Source organism: Mustelus asterias, chromosome 11 (assembly GCF_964213995.1).
Source record: "Mustelus asterias chromosome 11, sMusAst1.hap1.1, whole genome shotgun sequence".
Classification (NCBI taxonomy): Eukaryota; Metazoa; Chordata; class Chondrichthyes; order Carcharhiniformes; family Triakidae; genus Mustelus; species Mustelus asterias.
In genome coordinates this window covers 5057009-5081105 of record NC_135811.1, presented here as the reverse complement: position 1 = coordinate 5081105, position 24097 = coordinate 5057009, and the positions used below count along the sequence as shown (strand labels likewise).

Here is a 24097-nt window from a genome sequence, read left to right as displayed (position 1 = left end):
TGATACAGTATAAGTCTTAAACAGCTAGCTATCTCTGTTGTTCCAATTTAAAGAAATATCCCATGGACAATAACCCTTCTTCAGAATTAGTTAGCACAAGCACAAGTATGCCCACGTGATGCTGGATTTCCAGCTTTTTAACATTTCTGGACTGAAATCCCAACAGCAGTTTCTTAGAAGGATATATCCTCAAAACAGCAAAACTTCAGAAAGGTAAGCTTAGTCTCTGGTAGCTCCCAGTCTCCAGAGAGGGGAAGAGAGAGAGAGACTGCTCTCCCTTAACTCAAAACCTGCATCTAAAACAACAACACTTAGACAGCAAAATCTCCAACTCCAGAGAGGGGGGAAAAAACACTGCTGTCCCTCTCAGTTCCAAGCAGCTTCTGAAAAACAAAATTAAAACGGGATTTCTCTGTGAAAACATATCACATGACCTGACCTGTCAATCACCCTCAGACAAGCTCTACTCTGCCATCCCAGGGGAACACTAAAATAAAGAACACTTCATTAGTTCAGATTAAAACCAACATGATGTAAATTATACTGCTTCAGTAACAATGAATGACACTGGCTGCAGACAACACGGCACTGACACATCCCAGGGACTGCTAAAATATCCTGCAGAGAAACATGATTAAAATACATTTCCTAAAGACATAATATCATCACACATTTCACTTTCATGATGTGTGCCAGTGGCAAAATACTTGTTTAGGGCATTTTGTTTTTTTAAATAGTTACAGCTTTAATGATTTTGAACATTCTCCTTGGGAGTGTTTGATAATTATGCACCTTTTAGATGAAGCGGAGATGCCCAACATTTCCATCCAGTCTGCACATATTGCAAGTGTCATGGTCAAGATGTGATGCTACTTTATAAAGCCAATTTTTCTGCTTTTCAAAATGGACAATTGCAGTGCTGGCAAGATGCCTTCCAGGTTAAAGTCCAAGGTTTATTTGGTTGAGCTTTAAGCTGTTCGTATTTTATCCTGTTGGAATTTAACCTGTTGGATCAGCTTTAACCTGTTGGATCCTTTAACCTGTTGGATCAGCTTTAACCTGTTGGATCCTTTAACCTGTTGGATCAGCTTTAACCTGTTGGATCCTTTAACCTGTTGGATCAGCTTTAACTTGTTGGTACTTTATCCTGTTGTACTTTAACCTGGTGTTGTGAGACTTCTTACTGTGCTTACCCCAGTCCAATGCCGGCATCTCCACATCAAAGATGCCTTCCAGCAGTTTCATAGTTAAGAAACACCTCAAACATTTGGAATGTTACAGTTCTTGCATTGCAATTACATTCCAGCCCGGTGAACACAATGGCCCAGCAGACAAGTCTGTCTGTTCCAGCCAATTTCAGTACAAAGTCTCACAATACCAGGTTAAAGTCCAACAGGTTTATTTGGTAGCAAATACCATAAGCTTTCGGAGCGCTGCCCCTTCGTCAGATGGAGTGAAAATCTGTTCTCCAACAGTGCACAGAGACACAGAAATCAAGTTACAGAATACTAATTAGAATGCAAATCTCTACAGCCAGCCAGGTCTTAAAGGTACAGATAATGTGGGTGGAGGGAACATTAAACACAGGTTAAAGAGATGTGTATTGTCTCCAGACAGAACAGCTAGTAAGATTCTGCAAGATCAGGGGGAAAGCTGTGGGGGTTACTGATAATGTGACATAAATCCAACATCCCGGTTTAGGCCGTCCTCATGTGTGCGGAACTTGGCTATCAGTTTCTGCTCAGCGACTCTGCGCTGTCGAGTGTCGTGAAGGCCGCCTTCGAGAACGCTTACCTGAAGATCCAAGGCTGAATGCCCGTGACTGCTGAAGTGCTCCCCCACAGGAAGAGAACAGTCTTGCCTGGTGATTGTCGAGCGGTGTTCATTCATCCGTTGTCGTAGCGTCTGCATGGTCCCCCCAATGTACCATGCCTCGGGACATCCTTTCCTGCAGCGTATCAGGTAGACAACGTTGGCCGAGTTGCAAGATTATGTACCGTGTACCTGGTAGATGGTGTTCTTATGTGAGATGATGGCATCCGTGTCGATGATCCGGCACGTCTTGCAGAGGTTGCTGTGGCAGGGTTGTGTGGTGTCATGGTCACTGTTCTCCTGAAGGCTGGGTAGTTTGCTGCGGACAATGGTCTGTTTGAGGTTGCGTGGTTGTTTGAAGGCAAGAAGTGGGGGTGTGGGGATGGCCTTGGCGAGATGTTCGTCTTCATCAATGACATGTTGAAGGCTCCGGAGGAGATGCCGTAGCTTCTCCGCTCCGGGGAAGTACTGGACGACGAAGGGTACTCTGTCCATCGTGAACAAAGACAACTGTTCACACATCCTACTCTCCAATAATGGTGTTAATCACCTAAGCACTGTGATGTTGCAAGGGGTTGGGTAACGATATAGATGGGGCTCCGAGACATAACATCGCTGCCCAGAAGTCCAAGTCAATCAATAAACAATTTATTAATTAATCCACATGAGGGCAGGTAGCCAAGTTCATAGTCATGAAAACAGAAAAGGTTCTAGTTACTGAGGTGGTTCTCATCGAGTTTAGTCAAATTCCAAACTAGGTTTGTTGTCCACAAGGCACACGGTGAATTTGCACAAAGCTGGTAATGAACACAAGTCCAACATCTTTCTAGCTTTCACCCTCAGGCCCTCTGTTGTGGCAGGACTCAGCACTCTAGGCTGCACAGCTGATCCTTACACTGATTCCTTATCAGTCTGTCATGTGACTTCCTGTGGCCATCTTAGCAGGCGGGGCTGTACTCAGCAACCATGTTGAATGAGGGGTGGATATGATCTGGAAAATGGAGGGGCGAGTGTCAGAAATACCACCCCTCCAGCATCCAGCCCCCAGTTACATCACAGCATTAACGGTTCTTACACAATGGTTTCAACCAGGGGGCCTCATTTAACAACCTGAAACCAGTGGCTCCAAGAACAAAATGAATCCTAACTCCAAGTAAACACCTCAAGATTCCAGCCAACGGAATATACCTCCACGGTCCAACATTGAGGAGTGGTATGTCAAATGACCTCTCCTAACTGCAATTGTTTCTGGTGAAACTGAACTCAGGCAGTTACTGTTTTGATCTCCACGGGAACAGAACTCCAGGCAACAGCCTGTGCTGCCTACCATCGAGCCGATGGCAGCAGAAAGAACTCCGGGTCTCACCAACAATTGCAGGAACCTTGGAACTTATACTTTCAGACTAACTCAAACTACGTGCCTTCTCCCATCGTTGATGTCTTGCTGTGGAAAAACTGATCACCCGAAAATCAGTCAACCTCCCATTGGAAGAAACTTTTCATTAGATTTCTGATCGTGGACATACGTAAAATTCTTTTATTGTGGTTATGCCCTGAACCCTCTTCCTTTTTCCTTTATTTCCCCCATTCATTGCTGCGAGTGCGAAAGGGGTGGACGTTGTGAAATCCCTCTCGTGCATGTGTGTGGTGTCAAAGTTAACGGATCCTTCTTTTTAAAATCTGACCTTGAGCTTGCTGTGCAAATTATTTATAGAGGATTGGAACACCCCAAAGTTAAGGATTGGGGAAAATATGTCATCGTTTATAAAGAGGGAAATCAGAATAAAAAAGAACTTTTGTTTATGGGTGAGTAATGAGCAGGGAAATCAGGGCAGTTTAAATTGACGCCTCTCCTGTCCGTGACACAAAGTCACATTACAGAGCAACATCAGAAACAAAGGGTTAATCTTTATACTGATGAGAGCACGCAAATCAGAAATGTAATTTTTATTTAAAGAAATCTCCCCTTGGTTAAAGCCCTGGAGAGTATTATTTGAGCCAATTCTGTCCACAAGTGCTCAATGGACAGAGATCTGGAGCAAGATCCATGGTGGGCTAGTCTCTCTCCACCCTGCCACCAAAGCCAATTGTAGTGCCTTATACAGTCAGCTGGTCAGGAACAGATCCAAGAAACCATCTGCAGAGCTGGAGATTGGATAACTTGAGAAGGCATTGAGTCATATTGTCCTACTGGAACCAAATTTGTTATGTAATTGATTCCAAATTTCCACTGAGTGCGAGTGAATCAGCAATGGAAGAATTTGATGCCAAGCTTTAAAATAATTACCAGGATTCTGTGGTCAAACTGAACCGTGGTTGGGTTCTCAAAGAAATTTCGGAGAGCTGGAGAAAATGCTAAAAGGTCGTCAGGCACCCAGCGCTCTCCCATCTTGGGGAAAGAATTATAGACAAGCCCAGCATCCAGTCCAGCAACAAAGGCACCTGCAGAGAGATTGAGGAGAAAAAACAGTTAATCAGCCAACCATCAATCAAGTCTTTCTGTAAGGCTTCACACAAGGCTCCCACTTTATTCAGTGTTTCACACCCTCAGCATTATTTTCAGAACTAAAGGCGTTGACAATGTTAGAAGACCAGCATTTAGCACCCGTCCATCATGGCCATTTGGGAAGGTGATGGTGCTGACACCTCCTTGATAACAGAATGGCTTGCGAGGCCATTTTGATTGCTGTGGGTCTGGAATCACAGACTGGATATGGGAGGGTGATGGCTTCGGGGTATTACCGCTAGACTATTAATCCAGAAACTCAAATCCCGCCACGGCAGATGGTGAATTTGAATTCAATAAAAAAAATCTGGAATTAAGAATCTACTGATGACCATGAAACCATTGTCGGAAAAACCCATCTGGTTCGCTAATGTCCTTTAGGGAAGGAAATCTGCCGTCCTTACCTGGTCTGGCCTACGTGACTACTCCAGAGCCACAGCAATGCAGTTGACTCTCAACTGCCCTCCAAGGGTAACTAGGGATGGGCAATAAATGCTGGCCAGCCAGCGACGCCCATGTCCCATGAATGAATAAATGAAAATGAGGCGGCAGATTTTCTTCCCTAAACTATTGAATGGCATCAAGGTTGGTAAGTCGCCGGGATCGGATGGGATGTACCCCAGGTTACTGTGGGAGGCGAGGGAGGAGATTGCGGAGCCTTTGGCGATGATCTTTGCATCGTCGATGGAGACGGGAGAGGTTCCGGAGGATTGGAGGATTGCAGATGTGGTCCCTATATTCAAGAAAGGGAACAGGGACAGCCCGGGAAATTACCGACCGGTGAGTCTAACCTCAGTGCTTGGTAAGTTGATGGAGAGGATCCTGAGAGACAGGATTTATGATCATCTAGAGAAGTTTAGTATGATCAAAAGTAGTCAGCACGGCTTTGTCAAGGGCAGGTCGTGCCTTACGAGCCTGGTTGAGTTCTTTGAAAATGTGACCAAACACATTGACGAAGGAAGAGCGGTGGATGTGGTCTATATGGACTTCAGCAAGGCGTTCGATAAGGTCCCCCATGCAAGACTTCTTGAGAAAGTGAGAGGGCATGGGATCCAAGGGGCTGTTGCCTTGTGGATCCAGAACTGGCTTGCCTGCAGAAGGCAGAGAGTGGCTGTGGAGGGGTCTTTCTCTGCATGGAGGTCAGTGACCAGTGGAGTGCCCCAGGGATCTGTTCTGGGACCCTTGCTGTTTGTCATTTTCATAAATGACCTGGATGAGGAAGTGGAGGGATGGGTTGGTAAGTTTGCTGACGACACCAAGGTAGGTGGTGTTGTGGATAGTTTGGAGGGATGTCAGAAGTTGCAGCGAGACATAGATAGAATGCAAGACTGGGCGGAGAAGTGGCAGATGGACTTCAACCCGGATAAGTGTGTGGTGATCCATTTTGGCAGATCCAATGGGATGAAGCAGCAGTATAATATGAAGGGTACCATTCTTAGCAGTGTAGAGGATCAGAAGGACCTTGGGGTCCGGGTCCATAGGACTCTTAAATCGGCCTCGCAGGTGGAGGATGCGGTCAAGAAGGCGTACGGCGTACTGGCCTTCATTAATCGAGGGATTGAGTTTAGGAGTCGGGAGATAATGCTGCAGCTTTATAGGACCCTGGTTAGACCCCACTTGGAGTACTGCGCGCAGTTCTGGTCACCTCATTACAGGAAAGATGTTGAAGCCATTGAAAGGGTGCAGAGGAGATTTACAAGGATGTTGCCTGGATTGGGGGGCATGCCTTATGAGGATAGGTTGAGGGAGCTTGGTCTTTTCTCCCTGGAGAGACGCAGGATGAGAGGTGACCTGATAGAGGTTTACAAGATGTTGAGAGGTCTGGATAGGGTAGACTCTCAGAGGCTATTTCCAAGGGCTGAAATGGTTGCTACGAGAGGACACAGGTTTAAGGTGCTGGGGGGGTAGGTACAGAGGTGATGTCAGGGGTAAGTTTTTCACTCAGAGGGTGGTGGGTGAGTGGAATCGTCTGACGTCGGTGGTGGTGGAGGCAAACTCGTTGGGGTCTTTTAAGAGACTTCTGGATGAGTACATGGGATTTAATGGGATTGAGGGCTATAGATAGGCCTAGAGGTAGGGATATGATCGGCGCAACTTGTGGGCCGAAGGGCCTGTTTGTGCTGTGGCTTTCTATGTTCTATGTTCTAAACTGGATGCGTTCTAATTGAAAATGCAGTAGTCACCAATACTGATATTAGCTTTTTTTTATAGATGTATTAATTATCAAATTTAAATTTCCCAGTTGTCATGGTGGGATTTGGACTTTTGTCTCTGGATCATTAACCCCAGGCCTCTAGATTACAGCCTCAGTAACATAACCTCTACATCACCATAACATATGGACGGCAATAAGGAGCCGAGGAAATCTGGCAGAAATGGAGGTGAATGGGATCTCCTCCCGTGGCTGAGCCACTGAAAAGAACGGTTAGGGTCGTTGGGCAGCGAGTGGTCACAGCCCCAGAATATCACTGCAGGAATTCCTCAGGACACTGTCCCCAGTTCAGCCATCACCAAAGACCTCCTCTCCATCAGAAACCACTTGCTGATAATTCTAATGCACAGCTCCATTCATAAAATGGAGCAGCCCACGGCAGCGCAATACCCAGGTCTGGACTGACAAATGGCAAGTGATATTTCTTCCACAGCCATCAACAGGCTTGCAGTCGAGTGGCAGGTTGCATTGATCAAAACGTTTATCTGGAATGATCTTTTCAACACTTCATGCAATAGCAGGTCAAAGACTGGGTACTCTGATGAGGGTCTCACCTCCTGATTCTCTCCAAGCCTCTTTCTTCACCATTTGCAAGGCTTGAATCAGTAGTTGTATACAACTTTCCTGTTATAAGCTGGGCATTTTTGTATAGCAACAGCTGGCTGCTGTTCATGTATTTTCTTTTTGTTAAAGTAGCCTTGGGTTTGTTTGTTTAGCGCATTTTCAGACCCACACTGTATTTATCACCTTTGAGTTAATAGTGGAGGAAGTGCTGGAAGGATTTCCGAGCTGATTATGAGCCAGTTGAACTGTGTTGAACGCTCCTTCCCTCACCAACAACTGCTGGTGTTGGACTTGAACCCAGAACTTCTGATCCAGTGGTAGGGGCACTACCATTGCGCCACAAAATCTCCTGAGTGTGATAGAAAACTCACCATTCCCCCGTACAATTGCAGCCACAAGACAACCATCTACACTCACTTACTGAGAAGGATGGATTTGGTCAGGTCCAAGGGGATAGTTTGGACCTATTATCCTGGGGGGGGGATTCAGCATTTTGAGCAGGGATTGACTGGTGGGGGGAAGGAAACCACATGAAACCATCCTTGCAGTTCTTGATCCCACCAACACAAAAGTGAATACCTTCAAAATCAAAAGTTGGGATGCTTCGTGTATTTAGTGCTTTATTGCTGCCTTGTCTTTAATTATCATAATAAGCAGCGAAAGCAAATACTCCAGTGTTTGTTCAAGAGCAGATTCCCTCCCCTGAATTTAACTGGCTTTCAGTGGGAAAGATCCGATTATTTTCTGAAGTTTTCTGTGGAAGGCACCAATCCTAACTGGCTCATTGAAACAGCAAGATGCCCTTCAGCTCGAGCCTGCTGCACCCTTCAATGTGATCATAGCCGATCTGCAACCTAATTGTGTACAGCTACCTCTGAGCTTTGACAAAGGGTCATCTGGACTCGAAACGTCAGCTCTTTTCTCTCCTTACAGATGCTGCCAGACCTGCTGAGATTTTCCAGCATTTTCTCTTTTGGTTTCAGATTCCAGCATCCGCAGTAATTTCCTTGTTCCTACCTTTCCCCCATATCCCTTAATATCTTTAATCAACAAAAATCTCAGTCTAGGATCTAAAACTAACAACCAGTCGAGCATTAAGAGCCATTCACAGAAGAGAATTCCAAACTCCTATCACCTTGTGTGCGTAGAAGCGTTTTTTAATTTCACCCCGAAATCTTTAGGCTCTGCCTCCTAGTCAAAGACTCTCCCCAACCTGTGGAAAAACTTTTCCTTACCTACCCTGTAGTTCTATGAAACTTTACGCACTATGTTGCTTTTTTACACGTGGCTGCATTTAGTCAGTGTTAGCAAACACCCGGAAGCCCAGTTTTGGGATACTTCCCATTCACACACCTGCACTTTCATCCTCCACTAATTCACAGATCCCGGTGAGGGTAGCCCCTCAGCCCATTCAATATCATCTTACCGAGACACCAACCCTATCGATTCTCTTTATGGCATTCAAAAGTGTGTTAACCAGGGTTCAGGGTAAGCACATTCCTCTTCGAGTGAAGGGCAAGGCTGGCAGAAGTAGGGAACCCTGGATGACTTGGGATATTGAGGCCCTGGTTGAGAAGAAGAAACACATGACATGCATAGGCAGCTGGGATCAAGTGAATCCCTTGAAGAGTATAAGCGGTGTAGGAATAGAATTGAGAGAGAAATCAAGAGGGCAAAAAGGGGATATGAGTTTGTTTTGGCAGATAAGGCAAAGGAGAATCCAAAGAGCTTCTACAAATACATAAAGGGCAAACGAGTAACAAGGGAGAGAGTAGGGCCTCTTAAGGATCAACAAGGTCATCTACATGTGGATCCACAAGAGATGGGTGAGATCCTAAATGAATATTTCTCATCAGTATTTACTGTTGAGAAAAGCATGGATGTTAGGGAACTTGGGGAAATAAATAGTGATAGCTTGAGGAGTGTACATATTACAGAGAGAGAGGTGCTGGAAGTCTTAAAACTTATCCATTTAGCTACCTCATCCTGGATCCTGTGAGATTTAACCTTATGCAACAACCTACCATGCGGTACCTTGTCAAAGGCCTTGCTAAAGTCCATGTAGACAACATCAACTGTACTTAAAACGCATCAAGGTAGATAAATCCCCGGGACCTGATGAAGTGTATCCCAGGACATTGTGGGAAGCTAGGGAGGAAATTGCGGGTCCCCTAGCCGAGATATTTGAATCATTGATTGTCACGGGTGAGGTGCCTGAAGATTGGAGAGTGGCAAATGTTGCGCCTTTGTTTAAAAAGGGCTGCAGGGAAAAGCCTGGGAACTACAGGCCAGTGAGCCTCACATCTGTGGTGGGTAAGTTGTTGGAAGGTATTTTGAGAGACAGGATCTACAGGCATTTAGAGATGCACGGACTGATTAGGGACAGTCAGCATGGCTTTGTGAGTGGAAAATCATGTCTCACAAATTTGATTGAGTTTTTTGAAGGGATAACCAAGAAGGTAGATGAGGGCAGTGCAGTTGATATTGTCTACATGGACTTTAGCAAGGTCTTTGACAAGGTACCGCATAGTAGGTTATTGCATAAGGTTAAATCTCACGGGATCCAGGATGAGGTATCTAAATGGATACAAAATTGGCTTCTTGAGAGAAGCCAGAGGGTGGTTGTAGAGGGTTGTTTTACAAACTGGAGGCCTGTGACCAGCAGTGTGCCTCAGGGATCAGTGCTGGGTCCATTGTTATTTGTCATTTGTATTAATGATTTGGATGAGAACATTGGAGGCATAGTTAGTAAGTTTTCAGATGACACCAAGATTGGTGATATAGTGGACAGTGAAGAAAGTTATCTTCGATTGCATCGGGATCTTGATCAATTGGGCCAGTGGGCTGACAAATGGCAGATGGAGTTTAATTTAGATAAATGCGAGGTGATGCATTTTGGTAGATTGAACCAGGACAGGACTTACTCAGTTAATAGTAGGGCATTGGGGAGAGTTATAGAACAAAAAGATCTAGGGATACATGTTCATAGCTCCTTGAAAGTGGAGTCACAGGTGGACAGAGTGGTGGAGAAGGCATTCAACATGTTTGGTTTCATTGGTCAGAATATTGAATACAGGAGTTGGGACGTCTTGTTGAAGTTGTACAAGACATTGGTAAGGCCACACTTGGAATACTGTGTACAGTTCTGGTCACCCTATTATAGAAAGGATATTATTAAACTAGAAAGAGTGCAGAAGAGATTTACAAGGATGCTACCGGGACTTGATGGTTTGAGTTATAAAGAGAGGCTGGATAGACTGGGACTTTTTTCTCTGGAGCGTAGGATGCTGAGGGGTGATCTTATAGAGGTCTATAAAATAATGAGGGGCACGGATCAGCTAGATAGTCAATATCCTTTCCCAAAGGTAGGGGAGTCTAAAACTAGAGGGCATAGGTTTAAGGTGAGAGGGGAGAGATACAAAAGGGTCCAGAGGGGCATTTTGTTCACACAGAGGGTGGTGAGTGTCTGGAACAAGCTGCCAGAGGTAGTAGTAGAAGCGGGTACAATTTTGTCTTTTAAAAAGCATTTAGACAGTTACATGGGTACGGTGGGTATAGAGGGATATGGGCCAAATGCAGGCAATTGGGATTAGCTTATGGGGTTTAAAAAAAAAGGCGGCATGGACAAGTTGGGCCGAAGGGCCTGTTTCCATGCTGTAAACCTCTATGACTCTGTGAACAGTCATTAGTACAGACAGCTTTACCTGACAGTGCTGTAATGAATACCAAGCCTCCAGTCCCACGAGCAAACCTTCTCAATAGCAGCATCCGACCAGTATTGGGCATCTGCGTTAACAAAAAACTTGAATTAAACGCAATGCATGTGCACCTGATAGTAACACGTTTCAGCTAAATCCAGACATCTAAGTTCACCCTGTGATGAAGTTCGAATTGCCAGTTTCACTGAGAAGCCATAACTACAGCATAAAAGATAGAAAAGCCACAATGGTGAAGCATAGGTTGTGCTTCTGAGATTGGGACAAAGGTTCATTGATGGGACATCTAGAACATTGTGTCATTTAGTCATTAGCTTCATTCCTGACAATCTGGTCCACAAATCTGGACCTACCTTGCATTAAGTTGATCTTTCTCTACACCCTAGCTATGACCGTAACACTACATTCTGCACCCTCTCCTTCCCTTCTCTATGAACGGTATGCTTTGTCTGTATAGAGTGCAAGAAACAATACTTTTCACTGTATACTGATACATGTGACAATAATAAATCAAATCAAATCAGAGACCAGTCTACTCAGTTTAGACCTGTGCTGATATCACAAACTCACTGCTCTGTCCTGTATGAAATGCCACATTTCTGAAGGGTTGCAAAGGCATTTGATCAGTTCTGTTCAACACATTTCTAAATCACGCCTGCAGCCAGAAAAGCAAATTAATGGAGACGTGGATTTAAAGTTTAAATATGGGTGCAGATCTGTACAGTACAACAAATAACTGGGATGTATTCCTGCTTTTCCTCTTTCACCTTCCGTCTGTGATGTTGCTGACCTCATTTCTCCCATGAACTAAATCTGTAGAATGTTTAAATATAAAGAGATTAAAATTTAATCAACTCAAAACATACACATACAATCTCACAACTCTAGGTATGTTTTGTTTTTAAAAACATGAACAAATTTGTCCTCTCTCTGGGAGCAAGCCCCAATATCACGGAATTAAAGTAACGGGCAGCTTATACCATCACTCTGCCAATCAATCAGTTAAATACTGTAGTTACAAGAGCAGGTCAGAGGCTGGGAATCCTGCGGTGAGTAACTCACCTCCCAAATCCCCAAAGGATGTCCGCCATCAGCAAGGCACAGGTCAGGTCTGATGGAATATTCTCCACTTGCTTGGATGAGTGCGGTTCCAACAACAGTCAAGAAGCTCGACACCATCCAGGACAAAGCAATCCCACTTGATTGAAAACCCACCCACCATCTTGAACATTAATTCCCTCCACCACCGATGCACAGTGGCAGCAGTGTGTACCATCTACAAGATGCACTGCAGCGACTCAACAAGATTCCTTTGACAGCAGCTTCTAAACCTGTAACTTCTACCAAGAGTGACACAGGCAGGAGATGTGTGTGAGTACCACATTCCTCCATGTCTCACACTTACCCCAACTTGGAAATTCATTGGCTGTTTCTTCACTCTTGCTGAGTCTCCATGTTGGAACTCTCTCCCTTACAGCACTGTGGCTGTACCTTCACAACATGGCTGCAGCATTTCAAGAAGATGGCTCACAATTACCTTCACAAGGGCATTTGGGGATGGACAATAAGTGCTGGCCTGGCCAGTGGCATCGACATCCACAGAATTAATTTCATGGAATATTCTCGTTTCACTTGCTCCAAAAATACTAAAGCATGAGTACAATATAAAGGGAGAGACTCTTAGTACTGTAGAGGATCAGAAGGACCTTGGGGTCCGGGTCCATAGGACTCTAAAATCGCCCCCGTAGGTGGAGGAGGTGGTTAAGAAGGTGTATGGTGTGCTGGCCTTTATCAATCGAGGGATTGAGTTTCGGAGTCCGGGGATAATGATGCAGCTATATAAGACCCTCGTCAGACCCCACTTGGAGTACTGTGCTCAGTTCTGGTCGCCTCATTACAGGAAGGATGTGGAAAAGATTGAAAGGGTGCAGAGGAGATTTACAAGGATGTTGCCTGGATTGAGTGGCATGCCTTATGAGGATAGGCTGAGGGAGCTCGGTCTTTTCTCCTTGGAGAGACGTAGGATGAGAGGAGACCTAATAGAGGTATATAAGATGTTAAGAGGCATAGATCGGGTGGACTCTCAGAGGCTTTTTCCCAGGGTGGAAATAGCTGCTACGAGAGGACACAGGTTTAAGGTGCTGGGGGGTAGGTACAGGGGAAATGTTAGGGGTAAGTTTTTCACAGAGGGTGGTGGGCAAGTGGAATCGGCTGCCGTCAGTGGTGGTGGAGGCAAACTCAATAGGGTCTTTTAAGAGACTCCTGGATGAGTACATGGGACTTAATAGGATGGAGGGTTATAGGTAGGCCTAAAAGGTAGGGATATGTTCGGCACAACTTGTGGGGCCGAAGGGCCTGTTTTGTGCTGTAGTTTTTCTATGTTTCTATGATTTTTGATCATATTTTATTTTACAATTGTAACTTGGAAAGAAATAAGATTGGGGATTGGATGGAGGAGTGGTACCTGTTTTGGGGGTAGGAGCAGAGACAGGCCAGTCCACAGACTGGCACAGTACAGTACTAGTGCGGATCCAAGATGCGCAGCCAAGCGATACTGGCTGACCCGGGGGATGTCGTGCGAATCTTTCTTCTCCTCCAAACCGCTCTTCACCATGTACCAGCCCAGCAAACCCTGAGGAGGAACAACAAGGGGCGGAGATAAAACACCAAGAGATCACAGGGCTGTGAAAATGAAAACATCATTCTAGGATTAGAGCAGGGAAGATGGCGGGGATGCAAAGCAGGTCTGTCAGCACCCAGAACTAGGGAGGAGAGGAGAACAAAACTCTGGTACACATTAACATGCATATTTGGTGTTTGGATCCTGAGTGACCCGTACTGCAGTTTTCTGCCCTAGTTTCAGATTCCCAGCTACTTTTCATATCTGCATCATGCCCTGGCTCATTCATTCATGTCACAAACAAATCCTTTTCGTCACCAGGTCACATTTGATTCTGTTGGTACAGGACAGTTTATCCTCCTGTGCTTCCCCAAGTGTCGTCAAACATTGGGTCCTTAGAGATTTAAAAAAATCTCTGCACTTTTATCCCACATATTCCTAACGTTTGCAACACGTTCTCAGCAAGCTGCAAAGCCAGCAGCAAAACTCAAACCTCATGTTCTCCCCCTTATCCATCTCTCAGTTCCTCCGTGTCACAGCTACCCCGTCTTGACTGAGTACAGAAAACTAGGAAAACAGCAACAGTGCGCAAACAGCAATGAGGTGAATGAGCAGCTGTTTTTAATGCAATACCCTGACAAAGAATGTTGGTCAGAACATAGGAATAGAATTCATTGCTCTTCTATAAAGAAAATAAATAAGCCAGGCTGGTTTTGAGGATGCTTCTCATTGCAGGGAGAATCTAGAACCAGGCAGCACAGTGTTAAAATAAGAGGTCTAATTTAAAGATGGACCTGAGGAGGAATTTCTTCTCCCAGGGAGTCATTATTCTTTAGAATTCTCTGCCACAGAGAGAAGAGGAGCCTGATCACTGAATATATTCAAGGTCGAGTTAGGCAGATTTTCAATCAACAAAAGAGCTGAGATTCATTGTCATAGCGTCATGGAGCAATACAGCACGGAAAAGGCCCTTCGGCCCAGCCAGTCCATGCTGCCCTCCCAGCTAGTTCCAATTGCCCACATTTGGCCCATATCCCTCTAATCCTTTCCCATCCATGTACCTATCCAAATGCTTTTTAAATGTTACTCTTGTACCTACCTCTGGCAGCTCATTCCATACACGCACCACCCTCTGCATGAAGAAGTTGCCCCTCGGGTTCCTTTTAAATCTTTCCCCTCTCATTTAAACCTATGCCCTCTAGTTTTTAATTCCCCTACCCTGGGAAAAAGACTGTGTGTTCATCCTATCTCTATGCCCCTCATGATTTGATACACCTCAATAAGATTGTTCTCATTCTCCTAGGTTCCGAGGAATAAAGCCCTAGCCTGGCCAACCTCTCCCTATAACTCTGGCCCACCAGTCCTGGTAACATCCTTGTAAATCTTCTTTGCACTCTTTCCGTTTTGTAAGTGTCTTTCCTATAACAGGGTGACCAAAACTGTACACAATACTCCAAGTGCGGCCTCATCAACAACCTATACAACTGTAACATAATGTCCTAACGCCTATACTCAATGCCCTGACTGATGAAGGCCAGTGCCCTAAATGCCTTCTTCACTACCCTGTCTACCTGTAACGTCTCTTTCAATGAACTATGTACTTGTACTCCTAGGTCTCTCTGTTCCTCAACACTTCCCAAGGCCCTACCATTCACTGTACAAGTCCTACCCTGGTTTGACTTTCCAAAATGCAACAGCTCACACTTATCTGTATTGAAATCCATTTCCCAATCTTCGGCCCAATACCCTCACTGATTAAGATCCCCCTATAATTTTTGATAAAACTTCTTTGTAGATGATACATAACTTTTTTGAAGGGGTAACCAAGAAGGTAGATGAGGGCAGTGCAGTTGATGTTGTCTACATGGACGTTAGCAAGGCCTTTGACAAGGTACCGCATGGTAGGTTGTTGCATAAGGTTAAATCTCACGGGATTCAGGGTGAGGTATCTAAACGGATACAAAATTGGCTTCTTGACAGAAGCCCGAGGGTGGTTGTAGAGAGTTGTTTTTCAAACTGGAGGCCTGTGACCAGCAGTGTGCCTCAGGGATCAGTGCTGGGTCCACTGTTATTTGTCATTCATATTAATGATTTGGATGAGAATATAGGAGGCATGGTTAGTAAGTTTGCAGATGATACTAAGATTGGTGGCATAGTGGACAGTGAAGAAAGTTATTTCCAATTGCAACGGGATCTTGATCAATTGGGCCAGTGGGCTGACAAATGGCAGATGGAGTTTAATTTAGACAAATGCGAGGTGATGCATTTTGGTAGACTGAACCAGGGCAGGACTTTCTCAGTTAATGGTAGGGCATTGGGGAGAGATACAGAACAAAGAGATCTAGGGGTACATGTTCATAGCTCCTTGAAAGTGGAGTCACAGGTGGACAGAGTGGTGAAGAAGGCATTCGGCATGCTTGGTTTCATCGGTCAGAACATTGAATACAGGAGTTGGGACGTCTTGTTGAAGTTGTACAAGACATTGGTAAGGCCACACTTGGAATACTGTGTGCAATTTTGGTCACCCTATTATAGAAAGGATATTATTAAACTAGAAAGAGTGTAGAAAAGATTTACTAGGATGCCATCGGGACTTGATAGATGGAGTTATAAGGAGAGGCTGGATAGACTGGGACTTTTTCCCTGGAGTGTAGAAGGCTGAGGGGTGATCTTATAGAGGTCTATAAAATAATGAGGGGCACAGATCAGCTAGATAGTCAATGTCTTTTCCCAAAGGTGGGGGAGTCTAAAACTAGAGGGCACAGGTTTAAGGTGAGAGGGGAGAGATACAAACGTGTCCAGAGGGGCAATTCTTTCATACAGAGGGTGGTGAGTGTCTGGGACAAGCTGCCAGAGGTAGTAGTAGAGGCGGGTACAATTTTGTCTTTTAAAAAGCATTTAGATAGTTGCATGGGTACGATGGGTATAGAGGGATATGGGCCAAATGCCCATTAAACTAGGGGTTTTAAAAAAAAAGGGCGGCATGGACAAGTTGGGCCAATGGGCCTGTTTCCATGCTGTAAACCTCTATGACTCTGACAAAGATAGGTGGAGGGACAGGGAGTATTGAAAAGGTGGGGAGACTGCAGAAGGACTTGGACAGGATAGGAGAGTGGGTAAAGAAATGGCAGATGGAATACAATGTGGGAAAGTGTGAGGCTATGCACTTTGGTAGGAAGAATAGAGGTGTAGATTATTTTGTAAATGTTTAGTTTAAACTAATGTGGAGAAAGTTCAGAAATTGGAAGCGCAAAGGAACTTGGGAGTCTTCGTTCAGGATTCTCTTAAGGTTAACTTGCAGGTTGAGTTGGTAGTTAGGAAAGCAAATCCAATGTTAGCATTCATTTCAAGAGGACTAGAATACAAAACAGGGATGTACTGCTGAGACTTTAGAAGGCTCTGGTCAGACTCCATTTAGAATATTGCGAGCAATTTTGGGCCCCGTATCTAAGGATGGATGTGCTGTCACAGGAATTCCCGGGGATTAAAAGCTTGATGTATGAGGAATGTCTGAGGACTCTGGGTTTGTACTCGATGAAGCACAGAAGGCCGAGGGGAAATCTCATTGAAACTTACAGGATACTGAAAGGCATGGATAGAGTGGACATGGGGAAGATGTTTCCATTAGTGGGAGAGACTCGGATCTGAGGGCACAGCCTCAGAGTAAAGGGACCCTTTAGAACTGAGTTGAGGAGGAATTTCTTCAGCCAGACGGTGGTGAATCTATGGAATTTATTGCCAAAAGGCTAAGGAGGCCAGGTCATTGAGTGCATTTAAGACAGAGATAGATTGGTATGGGGATCAAAGATTACAGGGAAAAAGCGGAAGAATGGGGTAGAGAAACTTAGTAAGAAGTTTAACAACACCAGGTTAAAGTCCAACAGGTTTATTTGGTAGCAAAAGCCACACAAGCTTTCGGAGCTCCAAGCCCCTTCTTCAGGTGAGTGGGAATTCTGTTCACAAACAGAGCATATAAAGACACAAACTCAATTTACATGTCTTTATATGCTCTGTGAACAGAATTCCCACTCACCTGAAGAAGGGGCTTGGAGCTCCGAAAGCTTGTGTGGCTTTTGCTACCAAATAAACCTGTTGGACTTTAACCTGGTGTTGTTAAACTTCTTACTGTGTTTACCCCAGTCCAACGCCGGCATCTCCACATCATGACAACCATTTGAGACACAGACGCAGCAAGGGAACAGCAGGAGCTCGCTTGTCTCTCTCTCTGTCTCCCTGTTTCAGTCTCTCCCTTTCCCTCTGTCTTTCTTACTCCATCTCTCATTCTTTCTGTCTCTCTCCCTCTCTTTCTGTCTCTCTTTCTCTCCGGCCCTCTTTCTGTGTCTCTCACTCTCTCTTTGTATATCTATCTCTCCATTTCTGTCTCGCTTGCTCTGCCTTTCACAATATCTCTCACATTGCCTCTTGCTCCCCCTCTCTCTCTGCCCCTTCCTTTTGCTCTCTCTCTGCCCATCTTGCTTTCTGCCCCCCCCTCTCTCTCTCTGCCTCTCTCTCCCAATATGTCCTTCTCTTTATATCAAAAAATCCACTGAAATGAGAGAGACCGTGTGTGTGTGTGAGAGAGACAGACAGCGAATGTGACAGTAAGAGTGAGTGTGTGTGTTTGTGAGTGTGTGTTTCTGTATGTTTGAGTGTCTGTGTTTGTGTGCGAGTATGAATGTGTGTGTGTGCATGTGCGTATGAGTGTACGCATGAGTGTGCGCGTGCATGAGTGTGCGTGTGAATGTATGTCTGCTCACTCGCTGTGGCTGAAGGTTGGGGGGGGGATTGAGGGAGACAGGAGCCTCTCAGATCCTGAATGAACTGATCTTGGTCTGATAGTTTCAGGAGACTGGAAATGGAGGTGAACTGTCATCTGGAGTTGGGAGACAGCAGAGTCAGGAGGCCACAGCTTAAACTGCTGGAAGGTATCCCTTTACTTGTCGGGGTGTCTGCAAAAGTTCCAGGCTAAACCAGATGACATGCTGATCGCCACCTATCCTAAAGCAGTTAGTAGCTCAGAGAAAGGGCAGCACAATGGAGGGGGGTCCCATGGTGGAGGAAGAGGAGCCCACGCTGGAGGGACACTGGTCCCATGGTGGAGGGGGTCCCTCCGCGGTGGAGGGAGGAGGGTCCCCCCGCGGTGAAGGGAGAGGGACTCCCGCCCGCGGTGGAGGGAGAGGGACTCCATGGTTGAGGGAGAGAAACTGTTTGGGGGAGTTTTGCTGCCTTGAAGCATTTAAAAGCGAACAGCATTCTCACTCTCCCACCCATCTCTTGATCTTTCTCTTTGTCTCTCTCTCTCTTCTGTTTTTCTTTCTCACTATCGCTCACTCTGTGTATCTCTCCCTGCTGCCTGGTCTCCCCCTGCCGCCCGGTCTCCCCCTGCCCCCCGGTCTCCCCCTGTCGCTCGGTCTCCCTCTGTCGCTCGGTCTCCCTCTGTCGCTCTCTCGCTCGGTCTCCCTCTGTCGCTCTCTCGCTCTGTCTCCCTCTGTCAGGATTAGGGTCATAATTTTCCGCACTTTGTATTTTCGGGAAGGAATGTGTTTTTTAAATATCAGCTGCTCCGCAGCTTTGAGTTGTTTTTAACCATCCCTGGATTTGCAAGTGTTCAAAGTGTCCAGTCTCACCTAGCTGGACACGATCAGCGCCTCCTGCTGGGCAGTCTTGGCGTCCATGTTCACTTCCCGCGACAGAAATGGCTTCTGCCGGAGTTTCCCGACATTCTGGTTTGCTTGGGGTTGGGAACCGCTGCCCGCCTGGCCTATCTGATCTAGCCACGATGTGGAGATGCCGACGTTGGACTGGGGTAAACACAGTAAGAGTTTTAACAACACCAGGTTAAAGTCCAACAGGTTTATTTGGTAGCAAATGCCATTAGCTTTCGGAGCGCTGCTCCTTCGTCAGAACTGATGAAGGAGCTGCACTCCGAAAGCTAATGGTATTTGCTACCAAATAAACCTGTTGGACTTTAACCTGCTGTTGTTAAAACTCTTACCTATCTGATCTACTCAGCTATCTGAAGTCTGAGGGTTGCCAGGAATAATAGCCCCACGAAAGGGTCGGAACTCGCCCCTGCCTCGTACACCGGAACACTTAATCCAACGCAAGATCATCTTTGATCTGGTCACAGTCGGAGGATTTTTCATCCTGAACACACAGGAATATTTTCCTATTATTTCATTGGATGTGGATGTCATTGACTAGCCCAGAAGATACTGCCCATCACTAATTGCCCCCCTGAGGTGGTGGGTGGGCCGCCATTTTGACCTGTTGCAGCCCCGTACGGTGTAGGTACACCCACAGTGCTGTTAGGGATGGAGGTCCAGGATTTTGACCCCAGCGACAGTGAAGGAATGGCAATATATTTCCAAGTCACCCCCAGCTCCGCCTTGTCCTTCTAGGTGGTAGAGGTGGTGGGTTTGGAAGGTGCTGCCGAAGGAGCCTTGGCGAGTCGTTGCGGTGCATCTGGTAGATGGTACACACGGCTGCCGCTGTGCGTCAGTGGTGGAGGCAGTGAATGTCGAAGGTTGTGGTTAGCGTATTGATCAAGCAAGGGTCTGCTTTATAATGATGTCAAGCTTCTCGAGTGTTGTTGGGAGCTGAGATGATTGACCTTCAACCTCCACCACTAAATTCCTTTGTTCCAGGTATGACTCCAACCAGCAGAGAGTTTTCCCACTGTTTTCCAGTAACCTTAGCTTTGCTCAGGATCCTTGATGCCACACTCAGTCAAATGCTGCCTGTGTGACCAGGGATTAGCTTGTCTTTGAGTGCTTTGCATCTGCAGGAAGTAGTAGGCGATATAGGTCGCACCTTGCCTTCAGAGAATGTCATCTGCTATAGGACCTACTGCATAGAGCAACATATTTACCTGCAACTTTACCTGAGGGCCATAGGAGGCAGAGAGGAAAGTGGAGTTGAGGTCACAGTCAGATCAGCCATGACCTTATGGAATGGGTCAGCAGGCTCGAGGGCCAAATGGCCGTATTTCATTTGTCCCTAGCTAGCTGGAGCTCCTGTTCCAAATTTCACATTCAGAGGGCTAGTTTTGCCATTCAACCCTTTTGGTTCTTTTGCAGAATTATTCATTTTCTTTTAATAAAAAGGCCCCTTAATCCAGAGTACCCACTTCCAGCAAAGGTACAGGGGAGCCAGGTGAAAATCAGGAGAGGGAATCCTGGCTAACTTTCCCCCTCCTAATTAGTCTGCCTGTGCCAGTAACAGCACCATCCCATTGTTCCCGACACTGTCGCGATTCGGCTATCTCAGCATAGGCCCCAGAACTGAAACTGGGACTTTCCTCCGTTGCATACACCAATGGGCAGTGCACTTGCCAGCGGAATGACCGCAGAGGAGGCTACCCATTCACCAAGGGTGTCAAAGGAAACTCCACCATTCTGTAATACAGACTGACTCTCCAGTTAATCAGGTCAGAAATGCCACAACCTGAACATCAACCTCTGAGGTGGATGCAGGAAATCGGAACTAAAGACAGAAAATGCTGGGAACACTCAGTGGGTTACTCATGGTCCGTGGAACAAGAGTAAAACAGAGTTAACTTCAGGCCCATGATCTATCATCAGAGTTCTAGCAAAAGATCACAAACAAAATATTAACTTATGAGGAAAGGTTGAGGGAGCTAGGGCTGTTCTCTCTGGAGCAGAGGAGGCTGAGGGGAGACTTAATAGAGGTTTATAAAATGATGAAGGGGATAGATAGAGTGAACGTTCAAAGACTATTTCCTCGGGTGGATGGAGCTATTACAAGGGGACAAAACTATAGGGTTGATGGTGGGAGATACAGGAAGGATATCAGAGGTAGGTTCTTTACGCAGAGAGTGGTTGGGGTGTGAAATGGACTGCCTGCAGTGATAGTGGAGTCAGACACTTTAGGAACATTTAAGCGGTTATTGGATAGGCACATGGAGCACACCAGGATGATAGGGAGTGGGATAGCTTGATCTTGGTTTCAGATAAAGCTCAGCACAACATCGTGGGCCGAAGGGCCTGTTCTGTGCTGTACTGTTCTATGTTCTATTTATTTTACTCTCCACAGACGCTGCCCGACTTGCTAAGTGTCACCAGCATTCTTGGTGTTTACCTCTGTCATTTGTTGATCTACCAGGTTGTCTTTTTCAATGGTAACCGGTCTTCCACTCAGACATGGTGGAAGGTCCTTCACTCACCTGGAAGCACACAAATCCGCAGAGGCCCACCACCCGCAGCTTCAAGCTCTTGGAGAACCAGCCCTTCCTCCAGAAGTAGATGGCAGGCAGGATGTAGGCCAGTCCCACTGCCCTACCCCACATCCGGTGGGAATACTCCATGTGCCAGATGAACTTGAACTCATTTAAAGTCATGTCGTGATTTAATCTGAGGGAAGGAACACGGATCCAGTTGAGGGTGAGGAAACATAGACCAATGGTTGAAGACTATAGCTAGAATGAGTAATAATAACCATTCACTAATTCAGGCCTCAGACAGAATATCAGAGCACCGCCCCACATCATTACTCTGCAAGCCTCCCAGGCCTTTCTCTTCCCCATTCAGAAACAGAAGGAAAAGTCAAGCTCCATAATAAAGACCATGTTGAAAAATTATACCCCCAAAGCACATAATGGAACTTACTGGACAACAGAGCAGTCCAAAAATTAAACTCCTAATCACTGCTCTAAACAGGTACAAAGCTGGGAATTACAGTAAGATTTATGGTAATTGGCAGAAGAGCCACAAGATACATGACAAGTTATAATGATATGGAAAGCTTGGTCTGAAAGAATGGTGGGATTTAGAAAGGAATTGGATATATACTTTAAGAACTAATTGGCCTCCAGTGCCTTTTGATGATACTAGATGTTTGTGATTAATTATTCATTTTTACGGGACGTGGGCATCGCTGGCTGGGCCCAGCATTTATCAACCCATCCCTAACTGCCCTCCATTTCAGCGGACATTTGAGAGTCAACCACACTGATGGGGCTCTGGGATCACATGTAGGCCAGACTAGGTAAGGACGGCAGATTTCCTTCTCTCGAGGACATTAGTGAACCAGATGGGTTTTTCCGACAATGGAAATCGGTTTCATGGTCATCAGTAGATTCTTAATTCCAGATACTTTTATTGAATTCAAATTCCACCATCGGCCGTGGCGGGATTCGAACCCGGGTCCCCAGAACTTTAGCTGAGTTTCTGGATTAAAAGCCTGGCGATAATACCACTAGGCCATCGCCTCCCCATATAGTGACATATAACCACAATCATTCCATTGAAAATCAGGTTCTTTATGGAGGCCTACGGGCGATTTGAACCTGTATCCTAGATCACTATAGCCAAGTTCACTGATGATCCAGTTTACTGCCAGCAAAAACACGGACCTGCACTTTTATTGTCATGCAATGGGGGAGGGAGTGGTATCGTCACTGAACTAGTAATCCAGAGACCCAGGGTAATCATCTGGGGACCCAGGTTCGAATCCCACCACAGCAGGTAGTGAAATTTGAATTCAACAAACATCTGGAATTAAAAGTCTAGTGATGACTGTGAAACCATTGGGTTCACTGCTGTCCCTTAGGGAAGGAAATCTGCCATCTTATACAGTCTGACCTACATGTGACTCCAGATCCACAACAATATGGTTGACTCCTAAATGGCCTAGCTAACCCCTCTGTTCAAAGGCATTTAGGAATGGGCAAGAGCAGCTGGTGACACCCACGTCCCATAAACAAATAAAAAAAACACAGTTCTAAGCACTGCAATTGTGACTCGGTGATGAAGGAGCAGAGTTAGATGCACATGGAATCATGGCAAGTTTCTTCAGGCTGACAGTTAGGCATTGAGACTTCAGGGATCCTCATTCATACCATCCAAGGCTGATGCTGCGAATGTTTCACCAGTCTGGGGCCTATACAGATCTGTGTGTGAAATCAGAACTGTACTCTCTCAACCTAGATCACAGTAGGCAAGAATAGCATGGCAACAAAAACTGCCCACAATGCCACTCAAGAGGCGACAGACATGACTGCTTGGGGAAGTAAAACATCACACTGGTAATAAATAATAAAACTTGGTTTCAGTGGTACCCTTCATATCCTTAGGACCTCTCAAAGGGCTTTACAGTGAGTGAATTACTGTTGAAGTGTGGTCACTGTTGTAATATAGGAAAACACAGTAAGAAGTTTAACAACACCAGGTTAAAGTCCAACAGGTTTATTTGGTGGCAAAAGCCACAAGCTTTCGGAGCCTTAAGTCCCTTCCTCAGGTGAGGGAGGAACTTATGGCTCACCTGAGGAAGGGGCTTAAGGCTCCGAAAACTAGTGGCTTTTGCTACCAAATAAACCTGTTGGACTTTAACCTGGTGTTGTTAAACTTCTTACTGTGTTTACCCCAGTCCAACGCCGGCATCTCCACATCGTAATATAGGAAACGCAGCAAGGTCCCACAAACAGCAATGTAATAATGACCAGATAATGTTAATTGAGGGATAAATGGTGGCCTGGATACCAGGAATAACTCCTCTGATCTTGTTCAAAATAGTGCTATGGGATTTTATGAATCCACCCCAAAGGGCAGAGAGGGGCTTTGGGTCATTATCTCATCTGAAAGACTGCACCTCCTACAGTGCAGCACTCCTTTGGTACTGCACTGGGGCTGTCAGCTTGGAATAAGCAC

The 24097-nt window shown here is 45.7% G+C and overlaps 1 protein-coding gene across 3 annotated transcripts in view; it reads right to left on the bottom strand.

The window, feature by feature from the left end:
* Positions 1-24097, bottom strand: part of cox15 (cytochrome c oxidase assembly factor COX15) — a 39554-nt gene that overhangs the window by 4814 nt on the left and 10643 nt on the right. For all 3 annotated transcript variants that reach the window (XM_078223044.1, XM_078223042.1, XM_078223043.1), the window contains exons 4-7: positions 21616-21802; positions 13275-13442; positions 10799-10880; positions 4100-4254 (exon numbers count right to left, since the gene is read on the bottom strand). In XM_078223044.1, coding sequence (XP_078079170.1) covers positions 4100-4254; positions 10799-10880; positions 13275-13442; positions 21616-21802 — 592 coding nt within the window. The remainder of the gene's footprint in view (positions 1-4099; positions 4255-10798; positions 10881-13274; positions 13443-21615; positions 21803-24097) is intronic.